The sequence below is a fragment of the Rhipicephalus microplus genome, chromosome 2, assembly GCF_043290135.1.
Source record: "Rhipicephalus microplus isolate Deutch F79 chromosome 2, USDA_Rmic, whole genome shotgun sequence".
NCBI classification, from domain to species: Eukaryota; Metazoa; Arthropoda; class Arachnida; order Ixodida; family Ixodidae; genus Rhipicephalus; species Rhipicephalus microplus.
In genome coordinates this window covers 286831572-286844090 of record NC_134701.1, presented here as the reverse complement: position 1 = coordinate 286844090, position 12519 = coordinate 286831572, and the positions used below count along the sequence as shown (strand labels likewise).

General features: G+C 44.3%; 1 protein-coding gene across 1 annotated transcript in view; it reads left to right on the top strand.

Moving 5' to 3' along the window:
- Positions 1-12519, top strand: part of LOC119162340 (anoctamin-7-like) — a 71659-nt gene that overhangs the window by 34715 nt on the left and 24425 nt on the right. The window contains exons 9-14 of the mRNA XM_075882197.1: positions 2618-2829; positions 3642-3794; positions 5385-5421; positions 5649-5758; positions 7188-7339; positions 8019-8181. Coding sequence (XP_075738312.1) covers positions 2618-2829; positions 3642-3794; positions 5385-5421; positions 5649-5758; positions 7188-7339; positions 8019-8181 — 827 coding nt within the window. The remainder of the gene's footprint in view (positions 1-2617; positions 2830-3641; positions 3795-5384; positions 5422-5648; positions 5759-7187; positions 7340-8018; positions 8182-12519) is intronic.

Below are 12519 nucleotides of genomic sequence, written 5' to 3'. Positions count from 1 at the left end.
ACGAGTTGTCAGGAAACGTTGCACCATGGTCGAGACCGACCACGACGATGTAGCCAACCTCGCCCACCTGAAGCACTGTCAACTGCTGCAGCTAGCCTTACCTACCAGAACATTGTCGTTTGGCCCAACGACAATGCTAGCAGTCATGGCCGAGTGTAATGACGAAAACCGAAACTGGAACTCTCTCTGGCACAGACTCGCTGGCTAGAGAGGAAGACGAGGAGGAGAAAGCAGAATAAGAACAGCCGGCCTGCAGAAAAGGCGTTGTCTCTTATTTCTCCGCGTTACAATATATATATATATATATATATATATATATATATATATATATATATATATATATATATATATATATATATATATATATATATATATATATATATATATATATATATATATATATATACCGATTATCATTCGTCTCCGAACATGTTAAAAATATCTTGATAGTATATGTGAACATGACAAGTAGTTATTGAGGCGTTATATTTTGGGAAAAGGAACTGTGTCGCCTAGAGCGCGTTTCAAACTTCGGGCGCGGAAGTGAAGCTGTGTCGTTCTAACTTGTAGCAAATTACTAGTTAGAGCCTTTAAATAATCGTTTGCTTAATAGGATGGTGCTGACCTTTCACGGCTATGATAGTCAAAGCATTTTCCTTTGCAGTTATATTATTTTTACGACAATAAGACGACAAGAAGCTGACTGAAAAGCTTATTTTTCTCGGAAACGCACATATATGCACATACGAGGCACAGAACAAGAAAGCAACGCGGAAACAAAAATAAAAAAAATGTGTGTGCGCTTATGTGTGTGTGTGTGTGTGTGTCAAGAAGAGAAATGTACCCTTGCGCTACCTCAAGAGTAATGACTACTGCAAATCTTCATAATCGCTATGAAAGCCTGCATGCAGGTCAAGGAATGAAAGAAAAAACGGCAAGGAACAACGGAGACAGAAAAAGGTGACGGGACGAAGCTGGGACTATGAACTAAAATTGATCGCGCAAAACAAGCACTTAAAGCTTCCGGCAATTCCGCATGCAGTCACGTGCAAACTCGCCCTATCGACCTTCTTGCATAAAAAATAAGAAATGTGACAAGCGCAGCCTTCTTTCGTATATATATAGCCAAAATAAAAACAAAGAAATTCGACAGATCTCACGTACCGCAGCAATCGATGTTATGCGAAGCATGTGGAAGGAAAGTGACTGTGGCGGAATTTCTTTAATTGAACGAATGTATGAAATAACGCTGATGTGTACAAGTGTTTTGCGAACCTGTAAGGTAGCCATACGTTTGAAGAGTCAAATATTCGTTTTTATTCAACCAGTTGTTTTAAGTCGTGTAACGATGCCAACAACCACGCGGGTGTTAGACAGCTTCAATTAAATGTCCGCAGCAATTCTGCGAACGCAGCGTGCGATTAGGCACATTAAGTTCGTTCGGAGTAATCAACAATCGGAGCACGATGCGGTGCTTAAGCTGCAAGCGATGCACTCGACAACACGTTTACTTTACCGTATCGACTGCGTCGGGATCTATTTTGTTCAGCTAGACGTATCATTCGGGAAATGAAACAGCTTTCGAGTGCTTCTTAGCCTCATCGTGTGATAGTGGCCGTCCGCTGACATCCAAGTCAAACCGAATCGTTCGATCCACGGTTTTACGTTCTGTGCCATCTTATAGCGTATAACCGGCAGCGCACATTAGGTTGCACAAGGAACACGCACAAAGGAACGACACAAAAGTGCGTGTTGTTTGCGTAACATCGTGAGCCTGCCATTAGCTGTATTACGTTACCAACTAGCCCGCAAATACGTTTTGTGCCATATTTTGATATCTGGCTGCTATTTCATTCGAAATCTCGCGAGGGTGTGGCTGTGGTAACCTTATATGTAGCGCTTGTGCAAGCGATTAACCTTGGCTACTGCTACGTAGATCAGCTTCAGTGGAAGGCGCTTACCTATACAAATAACAACTAATGCGACGTGATGCCTGCATCACAGGAGCATATATGAAGTGCTTATGGTAGTCTGCTGACAGAGAGAGAGAGATAAAGGGAATACAGCGCAGTTAACCAGAGGAAGGATACGGTTCACTACCTAGATGAAACAACACGAGTACAACGAATAGTTCTCATTTATCTTAGGCGATGAAGACCTCTAATAAACTAATATTAATAATATTCGTTGGGGTTTAACGTCCAGAAACCTCGATATGATTATGATTGACGCCGTATACTGGAGGGCGGCTCCGTTAATTTTGACCACCTGGGGTTCTTTAACGTGCACCCATATCTGAGCACACGGGCGTATAGAATTTTCGCCTGCATCAAAAATGCGGCCGCCACGGCCGGAATTCAATCCCTGCGACATGCAGGTCGCCTCTCATAAACTGAATGTTAATTCTCAGAAATTGTAAAAAAACGCTGCAGTTAAAATATGAATCTAGGTGATATCCGAGACGGCAATGAAAAGCGTCACGCTTACGCTAATTGATCAACTCGTGTATATAAACAATGCAACGCTGAACGTTTATCGAGTGGAAGGCACGCATAAACCCCAGAAGTCGTGCCTCGTGAATGGATGAGCTTGTCACGCACAAACCAACGGACTACAGGCACTGTGTTCCTGGAGATCTGGAAGCGGCGCCAGGCGTCGCTGGCCCACCGTTGGAACGTGGACCACTTCTCGGCGGAGGAGCCCGAGACGCCACAGTTCTACGGCACCGTCGCTGTGCGCGACCCCATCACGGGCGAGCTCACCTGGCACTACCCGATGTCGCACCGCATCGCTAAGTACTGCTGCTCGGTGGGATTCTTCGTCATGATGGTAAGTCCACAGCGCCCCATCACGTGGCCGACTGATGTCACGTTCTTTTACGGCCAAATTTATACCTTGTCCTTAAACGACTCGTTCTTTTTTTTCGAGGGTTCGGAAAAAGTTTGGAACATAAATTAGCGCTGTTGTAGTTATGGGCAACAATTAGTTTGTCACCTTTGGTTCACTTTGCTGATGCTCAATAGCGACATTTATTTGTTTAATTGACTCATTTCAGCATTACAAATATTTACATTTCTTCGATGTTGCTGATTCTTTTAATGAATCAAGCAATGTTCTTTACTTCAATTCGACCGTGCATCGTTCCCGGTAAGGACAACTGGGAGACTATTAATACTTACCACGTGAAATATGAAAATATTTACACGTTTGATGTTCATCTCAACTTTCTGCCCTCAAACCTTCAAAGTAAGAAAAAGCTTGAAAATGCGTACCAGCATGTCCTTTAATTACTCTTTACATACTTGCGAGTCCTGTAATATGGTATGGTATGGACCCTGTATGAGCCTGAGAAAGGCTTACAGTATTAAATAAATAAATGGTATATTATGCTGCATTACAGGACTAGCACCAGATATGCCGGTGAGGGTCTTCCGAAGCTTCAGCAAACTCGAAAAGCTTATTTTTTTCCCCTAAAACTTATTCTTCATTAACGCAGTTGTACAAGTTTTCTCATATTTTCTATTTAAAATGAAGTTTTGCTTCTAAAAAAAGAAACCTTATAGAAAATATCGTGGCGAATGACCATATTAAAAGAAAGTAACTTTCTCAGTCAGCATCTTGCACTGTTCTTCCTTTTACAGTCTATCGTGGTACTTATCAGCGTGCTCGCCGTCACTTTGTATCAAGTGTACATGTACAATGCGTACTGCAACGCCGAAACAACCTGCGAAGTTGTGCACGGCTCCATCGTCGCACCGATGCTCAACACAATCTCCATCATGGTCTTGGGAAAGGTACGAATGCGAAGCGCCATCTGATGCGTCTCGCGGAAGTCTGGGCACTTTACTTTTATAAGCTTCATTTTATGAGTGATTCAGTTTGACTCAATCAACTCGAGTGTGCCGGTGTACGCCATTTTTCGAAGAATAACATTTCCAACGCACTCTATTCAGGATTTGTTGATGTTTGAAAATTCAAGGATATTGAAGAAATTTCAAAGGCTTGTCACAACTTTTTCAAGTACCATGAACGGTACTCAAATTAAAATTTTTGTTATATAATTCTCGCTAAATTTAACAACATTATACATGTAATTGGAACTCTATTTAACGAAGTCATGGCTTGAAGAAAAAGCTATTGGTGCAAATAAGGGAGAAAGCTCAACGCTCATTTTCACTAATTCGGAAAAAAATCTGTTAAATCGAATTTAGTTCCAAGTTAGTTTCGTCATTTCTGGTACACAACCATGTTACGAGTTCCTGCCACGGAATTCAACTTTTTTGCTTCTGCTGGGTAGTATATAAAATGTGGTTTTGTTTGATCGAGTTCTAACGGTAATATTGTTCTATACAAAAGTCTAGCCTCGATGGCATCTGAAGTAGTTTTCAACACACAAGAAATGTTTATAGGACAGATGATACGACTTCTCCAGTATTATAGCATGACCTGACATCGTTACAGTGTACAAACCATTTACCGCTCACTTGACAGGCAAAAAAGTCCCATAAATGCAGGAGGCGAGACTGAAGTCGCTATGAGATGAGTAGAAAAAGAGAGAAAGCGAGAAAAATGAACTCACGGGTGAAGCGTGGAATGAACGATACGACCAGGCATGAACCAACAAAATGCAAACTCGCACGGTCACGGTATTGATTCCGAAGTGGAAAGCTTGCGGCATCGACGCTGATCTCTAACAGAAAGGAGGTCGTACTGTGGACTTTGGACTGCACTGGTCCGGAAACTTAAGTCTTTCGAGGGTTTTAAAGCTATATACTTTTCATTAACGGAGAACAGTAGGAGACCACACTGAAAAGCCCGAACCCTGAAGTGCAATTCAAAGTGCTTCGGCAAGCCGCCAGAGCGCAAGGGCTACCACCTAGGCTAGGGAGCCCATGCTTCTCAGTCTTGCCGTTTTCAGTTTCCTCCTCCCCAAAATCGGGGCTTTTCAAGGTTTTCAAAAACTGGTCGTAACCCTGAATTATTAAGGTCGAAAATCGCACTAACCGACTTCTATTCTTGACTTCCTTCGTTGGCTTCATTCTCGTCTGACGAAGAAACACGAGTCCTTAATGCTTTCCTTCATTCGTTCAGTCATAGCGAGGGTCTCTTTCCGGGAGACTTGACGCCGCCTTAGAGTAGTACGCGAGGGCTTATTGGTCAGCTGCCTGCTCGTAACTAGATCACTGGCTTTTTGACGCGAGCTGGCTAAAAGAGAAAGAAAGAAAGAGATAAAGAAAGAAAAGACAGAAACAGATAAAGAAAGACAGAAAGAAAAAAAGCGGTTCAGGTTATGTCTAGAGAAAAGAAAAACCGAGTCATTAGATTGCCTTATACTACTGCAAATTTGTTACTAATTCTCATTTATTACTGCTTTTTTTGCGCAGATTTATTCATACGCTGCAATCCAGCTGACCGAATGGGGTAAGTCGACCTGAAGCCTGCTTAAAAGAGTGATATTAGCCGCCTATGTCTTGGACATGGTAATTTCTCGTGCTAAATAAGACGTTCGCTCTGATTAGGAAACATGCAATAGCAAACGTTATTGAACAACGCTTATTCTACGACTCATATGAGTGAGTCTTAATGCCATTTTTCACATTATACACAAATTCACACATAAGTTTGACCGCTTGCCTTTCTCATTTCAGAAAATCACAGAACGAGAAGTATGTACAATGACGCATTGGTCATCAAGCTGTTTGCCTTCCAATTCACTAACACATACGCATCCCTTTTCTACACTGCCTTCTTCAGGGAGGTAAGCAAATTCGGCTAGCCAGGATTGCATGTACTTCAGAAACGAGTGATTCTTCATGCACCCCATGCAATGAGATATAAAACCACTAGAAGCTCTACAGACCCGTTGTACCCGCCCCGCACACTTGCGGCACTTGGTTCACCCTTCGGTGTTAGCACAATCTACGAAAGTTTCACCCACTGCTGTGGTTCAGCGTTGCTTTGTGAATGAAGAGTATAAGTGAAACAAGCGCAATAGCTGTTTTCAAGTGATTGCTTCGAATCGTTCACAGCTCTTTCTCTCTTCTTGTACGCACTTTATGGACGAAAAACAAAGAGGTCAGACGGTTCAGTTGTCCCAAAAGAAATGCTGTAGAGTGTTAGATGTCCCTCAAAGTGGCCAAATGCAGGTTTGTTGGTACGTACGTAGATAGTGTTTTTTTTATACAAAAGTGTTTAATGCCGATGTCCTTTACGACTTCGGTGACGCATTTCCGTTACGGAAATTACGTCTAAAATGCGCGCAATCAGATCGCAAAGAAAAAAAGAAGTTCCGTCACTGGGAGTCGAGCCCATGACCACTCGGCCTACAACAGCAGCCGGGCACCGCGAAAGCTGGAAGAGCGGCCTTTCTTAAACAGTCTTGGGGCAACTATACTACAAGACCCTTGCATGGTACCCACTACGTCATGAATAATCAATTTTTGTGTAGTGGAAAACCGCTCACTATGTCATGATTCGTCATTATACGGAAATGCGTGATACGCACTACACGCTTGTGAGGCATGATGTGCACTTTGTTGGCGCTGTGGCTGACGACGAAGAATTACGCCAGAGTTTTTTTATATAATATGTTGGAACATTGAATGACCCACGAAACGTCACGCAAGTCAGATTGAGTAACGTCTGGGTTACTTTACTGTTTTAATACGCTTTATTGCATGTTTTAAAGCGATTTCTTACCCGACATGAAGCCTGCGTATGGTTAGTTAGCACAGGAGTTTCAAGCAGTCGCTGTGCGATTTTTTTAGGTTTCATACTATTAGTGTAATTTTATTTTCATTGTAACACACATTTTATTAAATACTCTGAACAGAAAAGCAGGGTAGCTCAGTGGTAAAGTACTGGACTGCCACGCAGAAGGCTCAGGTTCGATGCCAGTTCTGTCCTCGGTATTTCTTTATTTATTTAGTTTTTTTACTGCGAAAGCTGTTATGAGATCACAACAAAAACTAATTCTGGCTCCGTAGTATGCATGCATTTCTACGCGAAACGTTCATGACGCGCGCCTATAAAACCAATGCAGCCAGCCGCACACGAAGCCTTTTGGTTCTGGTTGCAGTCCCAAGCCCTTGCAGGTCGCAAGTACGACATAGTTAAGCATAAAGTCTCTTTTTTCGTCCCTGCAAAGCTTTCTCGAAATAGTGAGCGACCATACCGTTCTCGTTCAGGGCCGATCGGGTCTTTTCGGGCTGGGTGACCACTTCAAGGACCGGTGCGGCCACCCTGGCAGGGACACGTGCATGTCCCTGCTGTCGCTACAATTGCTCATCCTGATGATCGTCAAACCCTTCCCCAAGTTCTGCTACGACGTCCTCTGGCCGTAAGACATAAAGCGTGCTGCCACGTGCAGCTACGCTCACCCATGCACTGATATGACAGCACCACTGCACCACATCGGACGTACGTGTGCACACGGTCAGTGTATGGAATCTTCAGCAGAGTGTGACGTTGGACGAGTTGGCGCATAGCTTAATAAAATGTTTGTGGCGCAACTGATACTAGCAAAGAAAAAAGTGACATGATGGCGCCCTATCCTGTATTCTTCTTTTTTTCTTTACTAGTATCAGTTGCGCCACAAATATTTTATTAAGGTATGGAATCTTCGAAACAGCAGCATGGTACAAACTTCAGACACAAGGATTCAGGCAGTATATACACGAGGCCTAAACACTTTTAGTGTGATTCACGTTGTTTTTGAGAAGACCATAAGCTATAAAATAGGCCCCTTGCTGTTTTTGGCTCATTGTTTGAGAGCCCTTTCGCTTATATTCTTAAAAAATTTAGTTTTTACTACCTCAGAAGCCTTCCTAGACAGTAAATGCCTGTGATGTACTACCTCTTTCATCGGACGCCTTAGAAGACATGAAGTACGGCGTAAGAGGACAACTATGTGTATGCATGCTAAAGTATCTGGAGGAAAAAAGCTAGATCAATGACTGCTTGCAGCGACACCGTTGAATATCTCGCAGTAAGTGTGCACACAACTATACTCTGCGCAGGCTGTTGAAGAAGGTGCTCCGCAAGTGGGGCATCATGTACAGGGTGGCGGATGAGAAGGTCTCCGACCAGCACTTCCTGCTGCGTGAGCTGTACAAGCAGGACGACCCCGAGTTCCGTCGGGATGAGTTCGCCGAGAAAATCATCCAGTACGGATACCTGATGGTGAGAGCCGTCAACTGTGTGCATACAGTGCATATAGAGGATCACAAAACTTTCCAATCGCAATCTTTAACTTGCCTGAGCCTCTGCTGCGTTAACTAATCCTCGCGCTGTGGTTTCATCCAAAAGGGCTTTTGATAACGACAGGATAGCGTACGTCAGGGTCTCAAACAAGCGACGCGGCCCGCGACTGTCGTCGTCATATATCCGTTATCTTTCTTTTCCTAATAAGTATGTTGATTAGCTACACAGACATGACTGGTCCTCAGCATTCTTTCGTGAAGCACACCATCTGGTCATCATGCGGTTAAACAGAACAGTAGAACTAAAACATCTTGCTTCGAAATTGACGTCCTTATTTCAGTCATTCTGGCGAACAATGTTTATGTTTCTCAAAGCCAGACGTCAACTCTCCCCCCCCCCCCACAAGTGACCCTTGTATGAGATGTAGAGAAGGCCCTCTTCCAAATGGGAACGTCCGGTAACATTTTGCGCGTACTGGCCCCTCCGTCACCGTTTAAGTTGTTTCACGGTGCCCCTGGCGCATGCGTCCTTCCCCTAGCGAAAATGTCGCAAAACGTTTCTTCATATTAGAGGCATTCTTTCTGACCATACCACTTGTCTCGGCCCCTGCCGAAGCCCAACGACCACGGCAAAGGACAGCTGAGGGAAACGAAAAAGGCGGTAAATTTTTACTCCAACTATCTTCATCATTAGGGCTCATCGGAAGGCCAAATTTTCTTACTTCGACTCGTTAGAGGAGTTGAGCCTAAGTTTTTTGCCATGCATGGTAACCGTTGACAACAGACGAAACCAAATCATTGGAACGGTTTGACCTCCACGATTAGCTCCGGCAACGCGTCGTTGAACAATGGCACGTTGTTGGAGCTAATCGCGGAGGCCACGGGAAATGTTTAGAGTAATCCGTACACTCCTATAGGAGCCATGCCATTGTTTGTCAGTGCTTTGTGCGAAAGAAAGTTTACATTCTAAGTGTTCGGAGAGAGTGAAAAGAGCTCAATGAACACTATCAAATAATTATCGAGGGGCACAGAACGCCATTTTTATCCATAGGAAAGTACAGCACCCATATATCATCCAAAAGCAGACAGACATTTCATATCTCGCAGTGCATTAGAATGACCGAGTTAATATTGCCTCGTAATTAACAGTGCGACAGAAAAGAAGTGTACATTTAGGAGTCCCTTTTCTTCGTTGGACACAATATTGTTGAAATATAACACAGTCATGCCAAGGAAAGTATAGGGGCCCCGCCGCCGTGGTCTAGTGGCTAAGGTACTCGGCTGCTGACCCGCAGGTCGCGGGATCAAATCCCGACTGCGGCGGCTGCATTTTGCATGGGAGCAAAAATGCTGTAGGCCCGTGTGCTCAGATTTGGATGCACGGTAAAGAACCCCAGGTGGGAAAAATTTCCGTAGCCCTCCACTACGGCGTCTCTCATAATTATATGGTGGTTTTGGGATGCTAAACCACACATTTATATAAATCAAGGAATGTATAGGGGGTGTTATTTTAAATTTAATGTTAATATGAAGAACAAAACGTCGACAAAAAAAGGCTTTCTGTGGACAAGGACCGAACCTGCGACTTTCGAATAACGCGTCCGATGCTCTACCAACTGAGCTACCACGGCGGATATCCCCCTATCCACTTCATGGGACATATATGCTAATTAAACATGGGAGTGTCAGTCAGCGCCGCGTGTATCCATGACGACGAGTGTGGAATACTTTTTATCTGTCTCTTTGACGTCACGTAGTACGTGAATTTATTGGGAGCTGGCAGCTGACCCATAATCCCTCGCATGCTCCCTGAAGGCATCAAGTGGAAATGACTGAGATAACAGGTTCGGCCCTGCCCACGGCAAGTTATTTTTTTCGTCCCTCCCATCTTCTTTCTTAACATTCACATTACAATTACTTGTAAAAACATCCCCTATACTTCCCTTGGCACGATTGTCTGTTAGATCTAATGAACAGTGCACCAGAACACCCATGGCCATAAAGTGGTTACAAATAAGCACATTTTCTAGCAGTCTTGCGTTTCCTCTCTATTAACAGTGAAGCCGCTTAGCAAATCTTTCCTTGCGAGTCGATCGCACAAAACTATAATAATCTCAACGAGTATGTGCCTCTGTACCAGAAGCAATAATCGTCACAAACAGGTACGTGCCACAGAAATGGGGTAGATGCAATATACTGACCACTGTTGTTGTCGTTGTTCTCTTCGGGACATGGCTCATACCAAATGGAGGACATTGGCCGAGTATAAAGTGAATATTCCCTATACTTTCTTCGTTGTTTCATTCCTAGGTGTGCTAGCTAATTGATGACTTGAATGGCTACTTTCCAGTAATGAAATATGCATCGCACGCACAATTTACCAAGGGGTTCATTTAGTCGCATTGATATATTGCTGAACGGCAAATAGAACATCCCTGTGGCTGTGCCTCAGAGTAGTGGCCCCAAAATAAAGAACAGGTTTTCATATATTCCCACGGGTAACTGCCAACGCTCAATATAACGCAGACGTCGTAAACAAAAGAAACGCTGACGAGACCGCTACAACAGACGAAGCCAGCCGCAATGCATGAGCGGGCCCTGCATGCGCACGAGCTTTGACAGAGCAGCGTGAAAACGAAAACGTCGATGTTCGAGGCAGAGGCTCGCGAGGACAACGGACCTTCCGTTCTTTTCCTTACTGCTGTGCTTTTTGGCTTTAGACACAAGTTCGCTTTCAATAAACCGAGTGAATAGAGCATCCTTGTTGTGAGGTCGTTACATTTGTTACGTTGTTGGAGGTGCTGGGTAGATGATTCCGAGCGCCACAAAGATCTAAGTACATGCACTGACCAGCCGGAAGTTGTGGAGCTTACACCTGTGCACCAATGGGTCACCCGCCGCATCCGAGGGGACTCGCCAGAATTTGGACCACTTCCCTCTGTGTCAAGGGCATCGGCGACGAAGACAAGCGACACGGCCACTACGACCAGCCAAGTAACGCCGACACAGCTCATCTTAAGCCAACCAGTCATTTAAAAAGTGTTCCATGGTGACTTACGAGGACGCCGAAGACTGCTTAGAACATTTCGAGAGAGTGGGAAAGCTAAATTAGTCGAACGAGGAAGGCAAGCTGCGCAACGTCTACATTGCGTCGGAAGACCCTGCGCTATAGTGTGGTATGAAAACCACGAGGCATCACTGACGTCGTGGCAAGAGTTTCGGCGGCAGCTACTGAGTAGGATAGGCAACAGTGATCGTCGGGAAAAGGCAGAAGCAGGTTTTCGTACACGGAATCAACATTTGAACAAAGCTGTCGTAATGTACATAAAAGACATGTCCCGCCTTTTAAAGCGAGCCGATTCCGGCATGACGGGAGACAAGAAGGTGCGTTACTTCATGCATGTGGTAAAGCAAGAGCTGTTCGCTGGACTCTTTTCCAAAGATCAAGTGTGTCATTTTCCACGGAAGAAGCTATAAAGGTAGCACGAGCCGATGAGCGGTAAACTTTACTGCGAGTCGTCGATGATGATATAACTGTACCGCTACGAAGCAAGGTAATGGTTCTTGTCAGAAATGATACATTTAGCGACTACGAATATGTGGCAGACAGCAACGTGGATGTTTTCTTGAAGAGAGGCTTTTTGTGCCACGAGGAATTATCAAGCTGCGAAACGGGTGCGCAGACATCCTCCTGACAAACTTCGGGAACGAATTTCAGCACATCGCTTCGGGAACAGCCGTAGCCTTTATTTATGAGTTCTGTGAAGCGACAGACATAAGCAGTCTTGAAACAACGCAAACAGATATGAAACGAACATCTGATGTCAGCTGCGTAATATCTGTCAATCCTAACCTTTCAGCAGTTTCTTCGATAGTTGAAAGGTACGGCACACGAGCATTACCAAACACAGGGTCATAACGGACGCGACAACCAGAATACAATACGGGTAATGGCATATATGTCATTACTCGTATCGTGTTTCACCAAAGCAAAGGACAGTTATCCAAGAATCGGGTACAGAAGATGCTTCAAGATGATGTTATCCAGCCTTCTAGCAGTCCGTGGGCATCTTTCGTGGTGCTTTCCAAAAAGAAGGATAACGCGCTACGCTTTTGTGTCGTCTACCGAAAACTGAATGCTGGGACTAAAAGGGATGCGCGGAACCCCCTTTCGCTCATCGACGGAACATTCGATCGACTTCGGTGTGCGAAGTTCTTCTCATCACTAGATCTGAAAAGTGGATACTTGCAATTTGGAGTTGATGAACGCGATCGCAAAAAGACTGCGTTTGTTACCCCGGACAGACTGTATGAATTT